Source organism: Littorina saxatilis, linkage group LG3, assembly GCF_037325665.1.
Source record: "Littorina saxatilis isolate snail1 linkage group LG3, US_GU_Lsax_2.0, whole genome shotgun sequence".
Taxonomy (NCBI): domain Eukaryota; kingdom Metazoa; phylum Mollusca; class Gastropoda; order Littorinimorpha; family Littorinidae; genus Littorina; species Littorina saxatilis.
Window position 1 is genome coordinate 74,852,665 of NC_090247.1, and position 20,043 is coordinate 74,872,707.

Sequence of the window (20,043 nt, forward strand, 5' to 3'; positions counted from 1 at the left end):
GAACCAAAAGACATGACTTTTGTTACAATTTGTTTCACTGTTTTAAGTCTGTTTCAGCTTCCGGCTAGGGCTTTACTTATCGCATAAATCTGAAAGGGATCGAAAAGTACTTTTTCGCCAAACGCTTCAAAGTGCCGCTTGATCTAATCATTTATATTAAATATCTTCGATAATTGTTCTCTTCGTTCTCTCTGTCTAAAAATATAAATAGTTATATGCATTTGTATACGAATAATATGAACAGTCTCTCTCAATGTTCTTCCTCCACAGTGATGCAGATTCGGCTTGTGAAAACGAATTGCGTATTTGGAGTTGACAACATGGTGGAGTACTTTCGCCGACCAGGAACCTGAGTCCAAGCTGCTGGAAACGCCTCTAGTCCTAGGCTTACATTATTGTTCCTCGGAGTGAGCGCGTTCCTACATTACCTCTATAGGTAACGACGGGCGTACTGTCACCTTTATTCACAGCCTTCAAAGAGGTGTCAAGTTTTACTGTGTTCATCGGAAGACGTAAAAGCTTCCGTTTTGTACATTGACCCCGGCTGTGGAGAGTGTATATTACCTTGTGGAGAGTTTCTGCTTGTTTGTCGTCATTTCCGCCCGGTTCGCAGACAACGGAGAGTTGCTTTTCATCTGCTTAGTCGTCCAGGGACTTTCATCTTCCTTCCTTTGTCTTGCTTCTGCTTGAGTGGAAAGCGTGTTCGGAAAAGTGAAAACGCCTGGATCTTGGCGAGAGCTAAGTACGTGTGTCTGTGCCAATCTTACATTTCTGATGCTTTGCTGAGGATCTATACTTCATTGATTCAATAGTCTACTTTCCCCACAGCATTAGTGGGGTTTGTTCCACGGCCTCGTAAAGGAAACGTGACGTGTGTGCTGACCTTGGTCTTAAACCGTTTTATTCAGATAATTACAAATAACAATGCCGCGTACAATCAATTCAACAAATGGAGCACAACAAGCTACGCTTATGAGCGTGCTCTTTAAAACAATATGATATTTGATTTGGCGGACGAATATAACGTTTGTCGGATAACGATAAGAGGAATACAGTGTGTTTGCTGACCTTATATAACTTTAAAGCGTTCCACCACAACTTAGAGGGATTAATTCCCTCAACTCTCACAACACCATTTCGCTGGATTCCCTTCCGCCACCGCCCCCACCCTCTTCCCGAGTGCGGCGAAACTCGGGTGGCCGTATGCGGGCATCGGGTGGGCGGGACACGATGGAGTTCGGTCACCTACGCCTCAGCAACGGCAGCAGCAGCACCAGCAGCAGCAGCAGTAGCATCGGCAGTGGCGGCGGTGGCCGTGAAATCAACATTGCGGTGCTGGGGGCCAAAGGCGTTGGCAAGTCTGGTGAGTCAGTGACAAATATCCTTTCATATTTCATTATCTGGTGAGTCAGTGACAAACATCCTTTCATATTTCATTATCTGGTGAGTCAGTGACAAATATCCTTTCATATTTCATTATCTGGTGAGTCAGTGACAAACATCCTTTCATATTTCATTATCTGGTGAGTCAGTGACAAATATCCTTTCATATTTCATTATCTGGTGAGTCAGTGACAAATATCCTTTCATATTTCATTATCTGGTGAGTCAGTGACAAATATGCTTTCATATTTCATTATCCCATTGCTGGCTAATTGTGGCCGCAACAAAAGTCGTGCTACTACCCAGGGGTAGGCGTATTTAGGTGGAGGTCTTTAGCGTCACATGGTGGTGACGCGGGGCTGGGGCATGGATACCGTCTCTGAATCATCACACAGTTAAGTCGACCTGTGTCATCACAATGACTTGTAGGATCACAAGTCTAATGCGGTGTCAACTGAGCTACCAGACACCCTCAGTTGTTGTTGCTGTTGTTTTTACTGTTGTTGTTGTTGTTGTCAGCTGGTCGGACCTTCATTTATTTTGGTTTCTGACACTAATGAACTGACCAGCACAAGTTTATGGCCGCTATATAGTGTCCGGTAGGGACCCGTAAGTGACCACTCCTTTATGTCGTATAAAGCTGTAGATGTCACCTGACAGTTGATTTAACACACTGACCCTCACAAGGCCGAATCACAGGTGTTCAGGTCAAAAATACACTATCTTTTTCTTCATCTTCCGAGTCAAGAACTGGGTCCTTTTGGACGTTTTAAGTTCAGCGAGTGGAGTTTTAAGTAGAGCTGGTTCAGTAAAAGTTTAAAACTATTATACACAGTTCTGTGGCAATCAGGGTTCGTTTTTATCCGTATGGAAGGATAACAACAATGGTATGATTAGAAAGTACTGGTCGGAAGCCAAAATGACGTTTGTCGACGATGATTGTAAAAAGCGTTTTCAATATTGCATTTTAGAACATAACGTTTTCAACCACACACACACACACACACACACGCACACACACATACACACACACACACTATCATCTGAAGTTAAAGGCAGATTTTCGAAAGTGTTGCAATAACAACCCAACATCTCATTTGCAGTAAAGTTTTACTTTGAAGTTCGAAATCAGTTTGTTGGGCCTTCATAGTCTGTTAAACTGATTTGGCCGGAGGTGTCAACGCAATCAAAAGACGTCATCACTAACAAGAACAAGAACAACAACGACATCAACAACGACATCAACAACGACATCAACAACCCTCGAATGAGAAGTTTTCTTCAGTGTCTCTGTTACGCGATCACCGTTTTGAACGTGCACAAACAAGGCCTTATCTAAATAACCTTATGCAACTGCCCATTTCTGCAGTGATTTTGGCAAGAAAAACGCTTGCATGGCCATTATTTTTGCCGCGTGAAAGGTTACAAGCTTACGCAAAATACCAAATTTCAGCAAAGCACAACATCCAAGCAGTCTCGGTAAAGGTCTGTACTCAAAGGGCGATAACTGAAGGAACAAACATAAATGAATACATTGTAGTTTTGTTTAGTTCTCCAAGTTTTTTGCAGTTTTGTTTTTATTCACGTTGAAGGTGAGAGAGTAAGATGGTGTTTGTGCATGAAAGACGGTAACTTGTTTCGCATACACATGATGTCAGAACGTATGTTTTACGCGGTTTCTGTTGTTAACAAAATGACGGAGTCCCTGTGATAAAGACAAAATAAGCGGAAAGTTCAAAAACATGTGCAAAGCAGTGTTTTGTAAAAGCCTATACTGGCAAGGAACGCTGAACATCTGGAGCGTCAGACCAGCATTGGACAGTCATGGAAACACACACACACACACACACACACACACACACACACACACACACACGCACTCACTCACGCACGCACGCACGCACGCACACACACACACAGACAGACAGACAGACACACTCACACACACACGCACTCACTCACGCACACTCACTCACGCACGCACGCATGCACACGGCACACACAGACAGACACACATACACACTGACACACACACACACACACACACACACACACACACACACACACACACTCACACTCTTTTTCTATCTGTTCCTCTTTATTTATTTTGAAAGCACTGTCACCAGAGCGATCACGTGAAAGCACAATACACGTGCAACATTTCCACCCACATAATATACACTCCTTTCCGTGTAGACGGCCATGTAAGCCGCAACATAGTCTGTCCAGGGTCTTACAAGGAATAAAAGAATCATTCCACTTCGCTACATATATGATGTAACTGCAATATCCTTGCTGCTTCACGTTCAGAAGACAAATCCGTTTTGCTGAACACATTTGACAAAAAAGACCCCACTCACTCTTCACAGAAAGCAGCCGGCCCGGCTGTAGGTGTTTGGTATGTGTCAAAGTGGAACTGTGCACTTGTCCTTTGTTAACTCGGCCCCAGGACAGACCTATGGCGGTTTATTGACCGTTTACACAAGAAGGAATGCAAGCGTATCTTGGAGGTGCAAAACGGCACATGTGCTACGCTTAAAAAGCTTGAACGCACTCCTGGCAATGTTTGCAACAGCAACAAAACAGCGGAAACCCCAGACTAACGTTACGCGCGTTACATTCAGACAGACTAACGTTACGCGCGTTACATTCAGACAGACTAACGTTACGCGCGTTACATTCAGACAGACTAACGTTACGCGCGTTACATTCAGACAGACTAACGTTACGCGCGTTACATTCAGACAGACTAACGTTACGCGCGTTACAGTCAGACAGACTAACGTTACGCGCGTTACATTCAGACAGACTAACGTTACGCGCGTTACATTCAGACAGACTAACGTTACGCGCGTTACATTCAGACAGACCGACGTTACGCGCGTTACATTCAGACAGACCGACGTTACGCGCGTTACATTCAGACAGACTGACGTTACGCGCGTTACATTCAGACAGACTAACGTTACGCGCGTTACATTCAGACAGACTAACGTTACGCGCGTTACATTCAGACAGACTAACGTTACGCGCGTTACATTCAGACAGACTAACGTTACGCGCGTTACATTCAGACAGACTAACGTTACGCGCGTTACATTCAGACAGACTAACGTTACATTCTTGACAACAGATCGACTGCTAACGTTCCCAAATCAATCATCAAACAAAGATATTTCAAATACGATCGGCGGAGGTGGGATGAGTGTGGGAGGGGGGGGGGGGGGGGTTGCAGCAAGCGATAGAACACACAGTCCGAGACGAACGGAATGAAATGATACCTGCAGCAGTCTGCTGTTCCTGATGCAATACGTTTATGGGTGAGACTTAAATAGCCCGGCAGCTTAGCGATATGATGGGGACCGACTTGACAAAAGTGTCAAACTTTGTGAGGCAATTCTGTAGACCCTACTTATTAATCCAAGCGAAGCGAGCGAAGCAAGCGAAGCTAGGTTGGTCCCACACTAGAGTTGATTTCAACCAAATGATGTGTGTGTGTGTGTGTGTGTGTGTGTGTGTTAGAACCCCTAAAACTTTCACAGTTTTGACTCGACTACAACAAAAATTGGCACAGGCAATGTTATTGATCCCAGGAAGGTTTTAAGACATAAATCGTTTTGATCCGACATCGACAACGGCAGTTACAAGCGCTTCCAATTTCTAAGTCATAACAAAGAAGGAGGTCAAACCCAGGTCAAGAAGACAATCAAAACTCATGACGTCAAACTCATGACATCATTCTCTTCAACACAAGGAGCTGAATTCAAAATGTTATGACATCTTCCATGACGTCAAACTTGAGGATTCCATTTCCAAGCTAAAGTCTTTGTGTACATCAAATCTGGTAGCACGAGATGTTGTAAGAGACACCGTGAATTACTTGCAATCCTGGTGAGTTGGTTGATATGATGGACGACGACAACGACAACAACAACAACAACAACAACAACACCTCCACCACCAACAACAAAAAAACAACAACACCACCACCACCACCACTAACAACAACAACAACAACAACAACAACAACTACAACGACACCACCACCACAACCACCAACAACAAAAATCCATTAAAAACCGTTATTTTCCATTTCTCAACCGATTTTTATGAACATTTGTGAAAAGGTCCGTTGTCCCTTACTGAAGATATCGAGATGTTGGACGAGACTTCGTTATTTACTTGTAATCAGGTAATCTAGGTGTACATCAAATCTCGTAGCACGAGATGTTGGACGAGACTTCGTCATTTGCTTGTAATCAGGTAATCTTGGTGTACATGAAATCTGGTAGCACGAGATGTTGGACGAGACTTCGTTATTTACTTGTAATCAGGTAATCTAGGTGTACATCATATCTCGTAGCACGAGATGTTGGACGAGACTTCGTCATTTGCTTGTAATCGCTCTCTCTCTCTCTCTCTCTCTCTCTCTCTCTCTCTCTCTCTTTCTCTCTCTCTCTCTCTCTATCTCTCTCTCTGCCAAACATATATGCATTTACCATCCAAAGCACTGCATTTTCCGAGGAAAGATATCATCATAAACACAGAGAGAGAGAGAGAGAGAGAGAGAGATAGAGTAAACAAGTATGAAACAATAACAACAAAACAACAACAAGAACATTACACACAAAAAAGGACAGTATTGTCATGAAAACAACAACAACCACAACAACTGACAAGATTTCTAGGTGTGGAACCTCTCTCTCTCTCTCTCTCTCTCTCTCTCTCTCTCTCTCTCTCTCTCTCTCTCTCTCTCTCTCAATGATGGCTCCTTCGCTTGGGGTATGCAGTGCCAGGCACTGCACTTCTACTTAATTTTTTGCTAGGCCCCATCAAATTTGACCAATGCAGCCCAGTCATGTGACGTCATCAATTTTTCCATAGCATTAATAGAAGAAAATACTGCATATACATGTCTAAGCAAGATGTTTTAAAAATTGAAAGGCAATATGATCAATTCAATGAATAAATTCAAAAAAGGATACATTTCAAATAATTTTTTAATCAATAAACATTCATATTTTTGCGAGATATTTGTTTCTGGTTTGACAAAACTCGAAAATAAGGCCAAAAAAATCATGTCGCGACATTGTACGTAACTTGCTTCCATAGTATCGGTGAACATGACAATTAAACATTAATTTGTTTCAGAAATATTAGTGTTTATAACTGCTTATTCAGCCCCTTAAAGTTTTCAACATTTAGGAAAACGTCTTTAAAGCAATTCTGGCATGTACATCGGCAACCGCAGCTGGTACGAGTATGTGGATATCCATTGATCTATTTGTCACAGCTGCACTTGCACCGTCTTGTGCATTGCCATCCAGCTTTCCTGCAACCACATGTGGTGCCACATCCTCTTGCACCCTTGCATCCACATTTGACTAGTTGGCTGCAAGCTTCAGATGCTTTTGGCAGTGTCGTCCAAAAAGGGAGCCAAGCCTTGCTGTCCTTGTCCAGAGTCCAGACCCATCCCTCTGGAGATGGTGCTTGCTGCTGGGCCTGGTCAGTAGTGGTCCAAATGCTTGCCTGGTAGACAGCACGGTTTGAATGCTGAAATAATGCTCCATGTGTGGGAGGAAGGGCTTCCATCATCATCTTGTCTCTGTGGCAAAACAGCTCTCTGCGGGCCTCATCAACAGAGCTCAGCTGGCTGGTTTTGTCATACAGGACAACTGTGAAGCGTTCCAGCAATTTGAAGTGGTGGCTGTTCAACTCCATGGCAACGAAAGGATTCTCTGCAATGAGCCCAAAGGCCTCTCTTACTGCAGGATAACATTTCCATGCAGCCCACGCAGACAAAAAAGGCAGAGACCGTGTCGCAACCGGTGAAGCTGAGGAAAGTGGGGAGGGCTGTAGACTTTTCCTCTCCAAGGGCTAGAGCAATGGCATTGATGTGAAAGTACGTGAAATTCTTTCCTGTGCCGAAAGCAATCCAAATCTCTGCCGCTGGACACATTGCTTGAAGCTTGCGGAACTTTCCAATGATGATGACGATGACGTCAGTGTCCACAGTGCGAACTAAGCAAGCACAGGACCCAGTCTGCAGTGCATTTTGCAGATGCAGCAGTATCCTTGTGTCTGCTTCTTCATGATCATTGTCTGGCATGCTGTGATTCATTCCTCTGATGAGAACATTCTGGCCTGATGTAATGACAACTACTTTTCCATCGGGGAACTGAGCTGTGGCAACTTTCTCTGACAGGAAGGAAAAGTGTTCTTGTTTGTTGTCTGAGTCCTTGAGAAACTCTTGCCACTTTCCAGGGATCTTGTTTGGACCAGCAACTTTTCTCCTGATTCCGTTACCTCTCTTCTCTCGTGCACTCTCTTTAATACTGCTGCTGTGATATGTGTCCCACACCACATCCACTCTTTTTTTTTTTTTTTTTTTTTTTTTTTGCTTGCTTAACGCCCAGCCGACCACGAAGGGCCATATCAGGGCGGTGCTGCTTCGACATATAACGTGCGCCACACACAAGACAGAAGTCGCAGCACAGGCTTCATGTCTCACCCAGTCACATTATTCTGACACCGGACCAACCAGTCCCAGCACTAACCCCATAATGCCAGACGCCAGACGGAGAAGCCACTAGATTGCAAATTTTATAGTCTTAGGTATGACCCGGCCGGGGTTCGAACCCACGACCTCCCGATCACGGGGCAGACGCCTTACCACTAGGCCAACCGTGCCGGTAATTGGTGTCTGATGTATGGTAGGAAAACATCATTGGCATAATCTTCAAACGTTGAAATTCCAGCAGTCGGGAGGAAGTGTAAAACGGCGGTGCCATCCAGAATCTTTGTGTCGAAAGTACTCAGGGGGTCAATCTGCTCTGATGCTGATGTCTGCTCAATGGAAGAAAGTAGACCTGCATCAAGCTCTACAACATCCAATTCTCCAACTGAGCTGTCCGCCTCTGCCACATGCTGAAGACAAGCTGCCAGATCAGTGTCATCATCAAGGTCTTGTGTCTCAAGTGAACCTGGAGTGTCTGTATCAGGTGCTTGTATCAGGCACTTCAGCAAGTCTGACTTTTTGCCCAGGCGCAGTTTTCCTCTGTCTGAAAGAGATGGTGGGTATGGGTTATTTTCGTGCTGGAAAAAGGTACCCACATCTGTTTCCCTGTTTTGAGCCACAATGTACAGCTGTGAAAAAAGGCTGACATCAGCCTTCAAAGTTGCTATTTTGCCAGCTTGTTTCGATTTTTTCTTTGGTGTTGGACACTTGAAGAGTGGAAGGGAGTTTTTCTTGATGGGGTCATGAATTGATCGAGTGCAGTCTACCAAAACTGACTGGTGGTATTCATCATACTGGCTCTTTCCAAGTTTTTCCACTGTACGGACAGTGTTGGTCACTGATTCATTTATCACATCACAATATCCAGCATCAACAGTTGTGCAGTGTCATTCATGAAGGGATTGCCCATATCACTGATAGTCTTGACAAGGCTCAAAACTTTCCCTCTGGAGCTCTGTTGAGTTGATGGACCTTCCTCATGGTGATAGTGCATCTCAGATCCCTCAGAGACACTTGCTTCAAACTCCTTCAGCTTCCGGTCCTGCAAGCATCCACTTTCGAAATGCTGACGGGTTTTCAGTGAGTCCAACAGCACCACCAGACCCTTTCACAGTGTCATTGTTGTTCTCATGGACCTGGTTGATTGGGATTGCCGAGAATCTGTTTGTGGTCTTGAACACAACCCAGTGTCCACGCTGTTGACATTCTTCTTTGATCGTAGGAGGCAGATGTTCCATGTCCCTTATGTGTACAGGGATCCAGCGAGCATAGTTGTGGTGATCCATGCCGAAGAACCAAGGCACCAAGGCTTTCATTGAGTCCACATACAAGTGGAAGTTGGCCTCCCGATGAGCAGGCACGGATGAAGAGCAGGCCTAGGAGCGATTTTCCCTATTCTCGGAGTGCGAAACCTCAAAAATTGCAATTTGCCACGTACATGCTGTCAGTATGACCTGTGCACGTGGGGCCTAGCAAAAATTGAAAGTATTTTGGATGTAGATAGCTCGGAAAAAATGTCACACTTTTGTCAGATCTGTCCCCATCCGGTCAAAAAATCGACGTAAGCTGCCTAGCTAAAACAGCTGACTTGATGGCTGTGGTGCAAAGTTTGAGCCATACCATGACTGTGTGTGTGTGTGTGTGTGTGTGTGTGTGTGTGTGTGCGTGTGTGTGTGTGTGTGTGTGTGTGTGTGCGTGTGTGTGTGTGCGTCGCGCGTGTGTGTGTATGTCAGTGTGTGTGTGTGTGTTTGTGTTTGCGGTGTGTGTGTGTGTGTGTGTGTGTGTGTGTGTGTTTTGTGTTTGTGTGTGTGTGTGTGTGTTTGTGTGTCTATGTGTGTATGTCTGTGTGTTTGTGTCCACATGGGTGTGTGTGTGTGTGTGTGTACGCGTGCGTGCGCGCGCGTGTGTGTGTGTGCGTGAACATGTGTGTGTGCGTGCGTGCGTGTATTCATTAGGCATTACATACTGATGGAGGGTTGGGAGACTGGGGGTTGGGGGTTTTGAGGTAACAAGTCTCGAGTCTCCTTCACAAGGGTACCTGCAAGCCAAATGACAACAACAGCAGTCAGTGCCCATGAGTGCCAGTGCCTGTCAGATTTCGCTGAGCTCATGACCCCGACACTTGCAGGACTGGGTCAAGACGCTTGTGCCAAGTGGGGGAAGCCAGAGAGCTAAATTACTGACGACACTCCACAAGATAACAAGTGGCAAGACTGACAAAGCCGTCAACACGACGTTTTACATGAAGGCCAAGACACGTAGACACGTTCCAGGCCGTGCCAAGACGAATGCAGCGTGTAATGCTGAGCGTGAATTTGCACAGTTCATGTACAAATGTTCCAATCCATCACCTGTCTGTGACACCAAGCAAGTGTTCTTTTCATGTCTGGGAATTGCAACTTGAAAAACAAGCAGAATTAAACAAAGAATCAAAATATAAAAAGAAAAAGGTATAAAAGGGTACATTATTTTACACTCTAAACACGATTGCACAAGTGTTCCAATCCATCCGGCAACTGTCTGTGACACCAAGCAATTCTTCTTGTCATGTCTGGGCATAACAACTGAAAAACAAAACAGAAGGAAACGAAGAATCAAAATATAACAGAAAAAGGTTAATAACAAAACAGGTAAATTTATACTGTAAGGATGAACATGATTGCATAAATGTTCCAATCCTTCTTCTTCTTCTTCTGTCTTTTCCCACGTTCACTCATGTTTTTAGTGTGACAGGGGAGGCTGCCGCTCCTTTCACAGCAGACTCTGCACCCGAGTTGTTGGCCTTTAAGTCAACACCCGTGGTTTGTGGAAATCTGTTTGTGATGGGGTCTGGTAGTTTCCGATTGTCTGTATGTTCATGGAAACCTTCGGGTTTGCATAACAGTTTTTATAGGGCTAAGAAATTAGCCCTAACATTTTCAATCCTGTTTCATTGCACTTCGCTTCCCGAGGTGATCGTTGTGTTTCGGCACTCGGTTACATCAGCACGAGTGGATTTTTACGTGTATGACCGTTTTTACCCCGCCATTCAGGCAGTATACGCCGATTTCGGGGGTATTTTCGTGTTTCAAAAACCCAGCGGCTACAGGATCTTTTCCGTGCGTACTTGGTCTTCTGCTTGCGTGTACACACGAAGGGGGTTAAGTCACTAGCAGGTCTAGCATAAGTTGACCTGGGAGATCGGAAAAATCTCCACTCTTATCCCACCAGGCGGCAGTGACCGGGATTCGAACTCACGACCTCCCGATTAGCTTTAGGAGGCCGACGTCTTACCACCACGCCACTGCGCCCGTTCCAATCCAACACCTATCTCTAACACAATGCAATTGTTCTTGTCATGTCTACGAGCAACAACTGGAAAACAAACAGAATATAACAAAGAATCAAAGTATAAAAAGAACAAGTATAAAAACAAGAGGTAAATTGACACTGTAAGTGTGAACAATATTGCACAAGTGTTCCAATCTATCACCTGTGACACCCAGCAAATACTCTTATCATGCTTGCGAATAACTGGAAAACAAGCAGAACTAAGCAAAGAATCAAAACATTAACAGAAAAAGGTACAAAGAAAGGTAACTTGACACTGTAAGGGTGAACAAGATTGCACAAGTGTTCCAATCTATCACCTGTGACACCAAGCATTTTTTCTTAAATCTCATGTCTGGAAAGAATACCTGGAAAACACACAGACAAACACTGAAACAAAAAAGGCACCAACAAGAGAGAAAGGAACACAAAAAGTGAATTTACACACGGGGGCCCGGTAGCTCAGTTGGTAGAGCACTGGACTTGTGATCCGAAGTCGCAGGTTCGAATTCGGGCCGGGACGGACACGGGTCAACTTTATGTGCAGACCCAGAGACGGAAGCCATGTCCCACCCCCGTGTCATCACAATGGCACGTAAAAGACCTTGGTCATTGTGCCATAAGTGCAGGTGGCTGAATACACCTAAACACGCAGACACCTGGGTAGCGCGACTCCGTTGCTGCTAGCTTTCCACTGGGAGGAAGCGACCCGAATTTCCCAGCGATGGGACAATAAGTAATGAAAATGAAATGAAAATGAAAAATGTAAGTGTGAACATGATTGCACAAGTGTTCCCATTGATCAGCCCTGACAAAAAGCAATGTTTTTATGTCTTGAAAAAACAAACAGATAAACAAAGAAAACAAACAGATAAACAAAGAAGCAAATACAAAGAACAAGGTGCGTGCAGAATAGAGACCATTCCGAACTAAACGATCTGTCAGTTGTTCTTTGATCATGATTCTCTCCATGTTTCTCGTAACCGAATATCAGTTATTTTTCTGCCTTACTGTTTTTAGAATTTGCTTTTCCGCTTTTATATGAATCCATTTTCCCTTCCTTTCCCTCTTCCTTCTGGTTGTCCTGTGGTCGTTCATTAAAGGCACAATAAGCCTCCCGTAAACCATCACAGAGCTCCCCGAGCGTCTAAATACAGTACAAGCATACTTCCATTTGAACGCTCACCAAACGGGAACATCCTGGCTGCTTTCTGTCGAGCGTGAGACATTTTCCAAGAATTTATTTTCGTGGACTTGGCCCTGAAGAACAATGGCGCCTCGTTTTTGCGCTAGACCTAACTTTTAAAATCTAAATAATAAATTGACAGCTTGTTACACAAACATTCTTTAATCATAAAAGAATTCGTTTTTCATCAAGACAAGATCAGAAAAATTCGAAGTTGTGAAAGTTTAAAAAAAGAAAAGCCCGGAAGCAGGGTCACGCAAGGGTCGTAGCAGACGACGGCCCGGTTTATCAGTGCAAATCGCCGTTCCTCTCAACAGTCAAAATCCATCGCTAGAGTTCTTGTGAACCATAGCCGTTGTTTCGTGCATAAAAAAACGTGCTATTGTAGATAAGCTCACGTCGAGTCGCATTCAAATGACTAACTATGACGACTGCATTGTGAAAAGGGGGAAAACTGGATCACACGGGTTCACGATGGCTCAGGGGTAAGATAAACCACGCAAAAATAAAGTCTTTGAAAATTGTTCGCTCTTTACGGAGGGCACCTAGGATGTTCTCAATTGGTGAGTGTTTAAATGAAAGGGTGTTTGTACTGTGTGTAAAAGCCTGACCGTATCTGTGATGGTTTACGGGAGGCTTACTCTGCCTTTAATTCATTTATCTTGTGTCATTTGTCGTAATGTTTCCTTCGACTTGGCCCCGCATATGTGTACACACGAAGCATCCTGAACTCAGGTCAAAAATGAGTTACTTCCCTTTGGGTCTCATTCTATCAGAGAGAAACTGGCGATAGCCATGGACCGATGATTATCAGAATGCACACGAAGAAGCTTGGTCAGATGCGAGACGGTGAGCTGGACTATTCTCAAGGGAAGAAATGTGCCTTTAATGATGACACCATTAGTGTGGGCGGCTGCTTGTCGTTGTATAAGGGATTTTTCTTTTTTTTCTAGGCGTCTTCATTAATCCCTTTAATCAACATAACCAAAACGCACATGCATTCCCTCTAAGTTGAAGTTATTATTTTAGTTATTCATGAGTGGGTGGGTGGAGGGGATGGGCTAGTTCTAACTATGCATTAGATTATAAAATTGTATTCTGTGTAGACCCTTCCACCAGCATCTTAGACCACTCTTTGTACATTTTCTTTTAATAGATGATTGTCATTTGTTTTACCTCATGTCTGCCCTGCGTGTGATGGTGTGATCGTGACTGCTGTAGTGTGGGCGTGTGTGTGTTGGTGTGTATGTCAGTGTATGTGTGGGCGTGTGTGTGTGTGTGTCAGTGTGTGTGTGGGTGTGTGTGTGTGCGTGATTTTACCAACACTACGCTAAATTCCTTGTGCTTTAAATGTTTTTTAATGTCACTTGGCTCAATAAATACTGTATTCTGTATTCTGTATTCTGTATTCTGAAGTGTTCCACTTTTGAACCCACTGTCTGTTACCAGGTTGAAACACAGTGCGGCATAGTACATAGTTCTGCTGTGTTCCAAACTGGCGGCATAGTACATAGTTCTGCTGTGTTCCAAACTGGCGGCATAGTACATAGTTCTGCTGTGTTCCAAACTGGTTACAGAAAATGAGTTCGGAATTGAAACCCTCCAATTTTGAGTGTTTCTACTATCAAAAAAAAAGTCACCGGAATTTATCACAAGTGAAAGTGCAGCCTGAACACATACCCACAGACGTGCATCACGTGCATCACGTGTGTGTGTTTGTGCACTGTGCTAGACAGGTGAGCCTGACAAGCAGCCAGAGTTAATTACTCAAATGAATTCTTCTCATTAATCTCACCGCACTGTGTGGTAGCGGCCTGGCCTCCATGTGTTGAGCGGCTGTCAGTAATGCGATGCGCCGATATCTATAGACGGTGCCCTTATTGTAGAGCTCAAGAGACCGTTTAAAAACATACGACAGCGATTGACCCCCAAAATTGACTTCGCTAGTATTTTGTTAATATTTTGTCTGTGATATTCAAGTTCAGAATGTGTTGAAACAAATGTGATTGAACTAGATAATTCTACCGGACAGACTTTATGATACAGAATTTGGACTATGATGACGTACATCATATACAGGAGGATTGGGTGATTGTATGCGGTATCTGAACGATAAATTACAATCACAGGACCTATTTTGTTAGTGTCTTTTCTATATGGATGGAAATAGGGTAATTATATGACGTGTTCTTTATTGTTGTGGTCTTTCTAACTTTCTCCGCATTATTTGTAGCCGTCGCGATATAACCTTGAACGGTTGAAAACGACGTTAAACACCAAATAAAGAAAGAAAGAAAGAAATTATTTGTAATTGTAGGCTCTTATTCTATTTTAAATTCTGGTTGCATTTAGCATTATTGTCCTTCTATTATTCCTTTCCTTGTGTGTGCTTTTTTTTTTTTTAGTGAATATTACATGGTTAGTATTGTTTAAGGACAGTTGTTAGGCAAGGCAATGGGCCTTAAACCTTTATCCTTGTCAAATAAAGTTCGTTTGTACGCGCTCTCTCTCGCTCTCTCTCTCTCTCTCTCTCTCTCTCTCTCTCTCTCTCTCTCTCTCTCTCTCTCTCTCTCTCTCTCTCTCTCTCTCACTCTCTCATAGTAAAAACCTATACATTCATTCTCTCAAAACGACACTCAGAGTAAAATTCTGGCGAAACATCAGAACATCACCATTTCTAAATGGAAAACACCTGACTAGATTGTACAGTAATTACTTTTACTGATTCTAAACTTAGTTCCAGACTATTAAGCTTAATTAAATTGAGAGTGGGTGCACCGTTTATGTGAAGAAAAAACTGAAGTGGAACATCTTAGTGCAGGCAATGATGATGTGTATCGCTTGGCATTACTTGGAAAAGCGAAGCAAAGAATTTTAAAGGCCCAATCTGCCTCAAATGGTTTACAGAACGATTTAAATCTTCTCACGAAAAAAACAGTTTTAACTTTATGGAACACACTTACAACAGCATTTAATAGCATCAAGTGACACAGTTCGTTTGAATGGCTATTTAGCTTGCATAAACCACATACCAGATTTCGTGGTTATTTTACCCCTGAGCCATCGTGAACCCGTGTGGTCCACTTTCCTTTTTTTCACAATTTAGTCGTCATTTTGTGATTTCAACGCGACTCGCTGTATTTGCAATAGCACGTTATTGTGTACCTCTTAATCTAAAATGCAACAAACGACTGCGAGTCACACGAACTTATCGGCGGCGGTTGCCTTCTTCTTCTTCTTCTTGTCGATCACACTTGTTATATTGTCAGCCCGGACAGCGAGACGAATGATGCCGTCTTCTCCAGGTCTTCCTCTCCTCCGTACAGCTTGCAGTGGAGGGAGACTGCAGTTGGCCACACGGGTTTTCTCAGACTGTCAAGGATGGTGCATCGCTGGAGGATGTGTTCAGTGGTCTGGTCCTCTAGTCCACAGCTGCATGTAGGGGAGGGGACCAGCTTCATCTTTTGGGACATGTGTGCATTTAGGCGGTTATGCCCAGTGCGGAGTCGCATCAGCACGACTTGTTCATGTCGCGTGAGGAGATGATAATCATCCTTCCGTTTCTGGGGCCTAAACACTGCCTTGATGAGGGTTTTCTTCTCCATGAAGCTGACAGGGTTGTCTGTTTGGTCTCTCTGCGCTCCGAGTTTGGCGAGCTTGTCTGCCCTCTCATTTCCGGGGATCCCGCAGTGGGCAGGTAACCACTGCAGTACCACTCGCCTTTGTTGTTCGACGTGCGGTTGCCTTCAAGCAAGCAAGCACTATTCAGAACATTCGTCTGCTTGAAAAAACACGACCTTGCGTGACCAGTTTCCGGGTTCCCTTTTTTCAAACTTCGAATTGTACTGATCTTGTCTTGATGAAAAAAGAATTATTTTATGATTTAAGAATGTTTGTGTAACAAGCTGTCAATTTAAGAGATTTTAAAAGTTGGTTCTAGCGCCAAAACGAGGCGTCCGATTGTGGGTTAGACAATCCGTCTGGCCACGCAAAAATAAATTCTTTTAAAATGCTCGCTCTTTACAGAGGGCTCCTAGTATGTTCTCAAGCGGTGAGTGTTTAAACGAAAGGGTGTTTGTACTGTGTGTAAAAGCCTGACAGTGTCTGTGACCAGAAACTGGAGGTTTACGGGAAGCTGAGTGTGCCTTTAAACGAGACAATTTACTACAAAAACAACCGACATTTGAAAGGACTGGGTGGTCGAGTGGAAACGCACTTGCGCTCGTAATCGAGAGGTTGCGTGTTCGACCCTGGGTCAGGCCGCTATTTTCTCCCCCCTTTCCTAACCTAGGTGGTGGGTTCAAGTGCTAGTCTTTCGGATGAGACGAAAAACCGAGGTCCCGTGTACACTACATTGGGGTGTGCACGTTAAAGATCCCACGATTGACAAAAGGGTCTTTCCTGGCAAAATTGTATTGACATATATAAAAATGTCCACCAAATACCCGTGTGACTTGGAATAATAGGCCGTGAAAAGTATATACTCGCCTAACACGCTTGAGATTTACTGGCCGATGTGAATGCGTGATATATTGTGTAAAAAATTCCATCTCACACGGCATATTGTAAACGCCATGAGCCTCCCCTCTGGGAGGGTATGTGCGTAGAAATACTCACTATACTATAATAATAAAGGAGAGGAAAAGGAGAGACAGAGAGACAGAGAGACAGATAAACAAAGAGACAGAGAGACAGAGAGACAGAGAGAGACAGAGAGACAAAGAGACAGAGAGACAGAGAGACATTGAAAATAGAAAGAGATACAGACAGAAAGACGGCAAAAATTAATACTTTCAAGCAAACACAAGTTTCAAGAAGGAGAAGAAGAAGAAGACAAAATCACCATTTATCGCAATTACCTCCATCCCTTCTTTCGTGAAGCTTCAAGTCGAAAAACTCCTCGGCATAATGTTTTCTCCAAGTTTCTATAATTTGATTTCTTGAAGTCTTAGCTGGGGGTCCATTTTGTGAAATGCATTCTCAGTCCTTTAAATCATTCAAATGTATATCAAATGGCAACTAAAATGTCTTCTCCTTACTTGTGTCATGAATACTTCAGTTACATAATGATACAGACATACAACAAAAACATAGTGTACATTTTTGTCTTTTGTAATTTTGTAAATGTTAGTTTTGAAATCCATATCACATGTACATCCTCTGGTTTCCATGACACGCGAATGATGTATTTTGTAATGCTTGTCAGGGGCGGACGAGGGGGGGGGGGGGGGGCACAGGGGGCACGTGCCCCCCCCCCCCCGAAAAAAAAGAGAAAAAAAAGATTATAAAATTGTATTCTGTGTGGACCCTTTCACCAGCATCTTAGATCACTCTTTGTACATTTTCTTTTAATAGATGATTGTCATTTGTCTTACCTCATGTCTGCCCTGCGTGTGATGGTGTGATCGTGACTGCTGTAGTGTGGGCGTGTGTGTGTTGGTGTGTATGTCAGTGAATGTGTGGGCGTGTGTGGGCGTGTGTGTGTGTGTGTCAGTGTGTGTGTGGGTGTGTGTGTGTGCGTGATTTTACCAACACTACGCTAAATTCCTTGTGCTTTAAATGTTTTGTTAATGTCACTTGGCTCAATAAATACTGTATTCTGTATTCTGTATTGTACTGTACTAAACGCAGACAATCAAAATGTGCAAGTATTTCTAATTCTTACTCTGCAGGCCAAGGATATACATTTATTTGGAAACGGTATATACTAATGAAATCAATTTGTATGGATAAAATGTCTCAGTTTAATAAAGAAATAATAATCGCGTAACATGGTTTCCCCATGACACTAGGATGGGCGCAGTGGCGTAGTGGGGACTGGGTGGCCGAGTGGTAACGCACTTGCGCTCGGAAGCGAGAGGTTGCGAGTTCGACCCTGGGTCAGGGCGTTGGCAATTTTCTCCCCCCTTTCCTAACCTAGGTGGTGGGTTCAAGTGCTAGTCTTTCGGATGAAAAACCGAGGTCCCTTCGTGTACACTACATTGGGGTGTGCACGTTAAAGATCCCACGATTGACAAAAGGGTCTTTCCTGGCAAAATTGTATAGGCATAGATAAAAATGTCCACCAAAATACCCGTGTGACTTTGAATAATAGGCCGCGAAAAGTAGGATATGCTGCGATCTGCTGGCTGATGTGAATGCGTGATGTATTGTGTAAAAAAATTCCATCTCACACGGCATAAATAAATCCCTGCGCCTTAAATATGTGCGCGATATAAATTGCATAAAAAATTTTTTTTTTAAATCCCTACGCTTAGAACTGTACCCATGGAATACGCGCGATATAAGCCTCATATTGATTGATTGATTGATAAAACATCGGACTCCTAATCGGAAGGTCGTGAGTTCAAATCCCGGCCGCTGCCGCCTGGTGGGTTAAGGGTGGAGATTTTCCGATCTCCTAGGTCAACTTATGTGCCCTATCCCCCTTCTTGTGTACACGCAAAAGCACAAGACCAAGTGCGCACGGAAAAGATCCTGTAATGCATGTCAGAGTTCGGTGGGTTATAGAAACACGAAAATACCCAGCATGCCTCCCCGGGGTAAAAACGGCCATACACGTAAAAACCCACTCATGCAAAAACATGAGTGAACGTGGGAGTTTCAGCCCACGAACAAAGAAGAAGAAGAAGAAGAAGAAGAAGACCCTAGCTCTGGAGAATAACCGTTGCCAGACACAAGCAGGCTACACCTGTCTCGGTCTGTGAAAACATAGTAAAACAAGTCGCGTAAGGCGAAAATACAATATTTAGTCAAGTAGCTGCCATTTTTCAGCAAGACCGTATACTCGTAGCATCGTCAGTCCACCGCTCATGGCAAAGGCAGTGAAATTGACAAGAAGAGCGGGGTAGTAGTTGCGCTAAGAAGGATAGCACGCTTTTCTGTACCTCTCTTTGTTTTAACTTTCTGAGCGTGTTTTTAATCCAAACATATCATATCTATATGTTTTTGGAATCAGGAACCGACAAGGAATAAGATGAAAGTGTTTTTAAATTGATTTGGACAATTTAATTTTGATAATAATTTTTATATATTTAATTTTCAGAGCTTGTTTTTAATCCGAATATAACATATTTATATGTTTTTGGAATCAGCAAATGATGGAAAATAAGATAAACGTAAATTTGGATCGTTTTATAAATTTTTATTTTTTTTTTACAATTTTCAGATTTTTAATGACCAAAGTCATTAATTAATTTTTAAGCCACCAAGCTGAAATGCAATACCAAACCCCGGGCTTCGTCGAAGATTACTTGACCAAAATTTCAACCAATTTGGTTGAAAAATGAGGGCGTGACAGTGCCGCCTCAACTTTCACGAAAAGCCGGATATGACGTCATCAAAGACATTTATCAAAAAAATGAAAAAAACGTATGGGGATTTCATACCCAGGAACTCTCATGTCAAATTTCATAAAGATCGGTCCAGTAGTTTAGTCTGAATCGCTCTACACACACACACAGACACACACACACACACACATACACCACGACCCTCGTCTCGATTCCCCCCTCTACGTTAAAATATTTAGTCAAAACTTGACTAAATATAAAAACTAAGGAAAGGGTAAGTAGGCTCTGGGTGCAGGCAGGAATAATTCGTGTCTGTATTCTCATGAAAAGCACAGCCAGGGAGGTACTGCTTTCCT

The 20,043-nt window shown here is 43.4% G+C and overlaps 1 protein-coding gene across 2 annotated transcripts in view; it reads left to right on the forward strand.

The window, feature by feature from the left end:
• The first annotated feature begins 276 nt into the window (after nucleotides 1-276).
• Nucleotides 277-20,043, forward strand: part of LOC138963263 (ras-related and estrogen-regulated growth inhibitor-like) — a 79,011-nt gene continuing 59,244 nt past the window's right edge. For both annotated transcript variants that reach the window (XM_070335329.1, XM_070335330.1), the window contains exon 1: nucleotides 277-1,363. In XM_070335329.1, coding sequence (XP_070191430.1) covers nucleotides 1,204-1,363 — 160 coding nt within the window. In that variant the 5' untranslated portion in view covers nucleotides 277-1,203. The remainder of the gene's footprint in view (nucleotides 1,364-20,043) is intronic.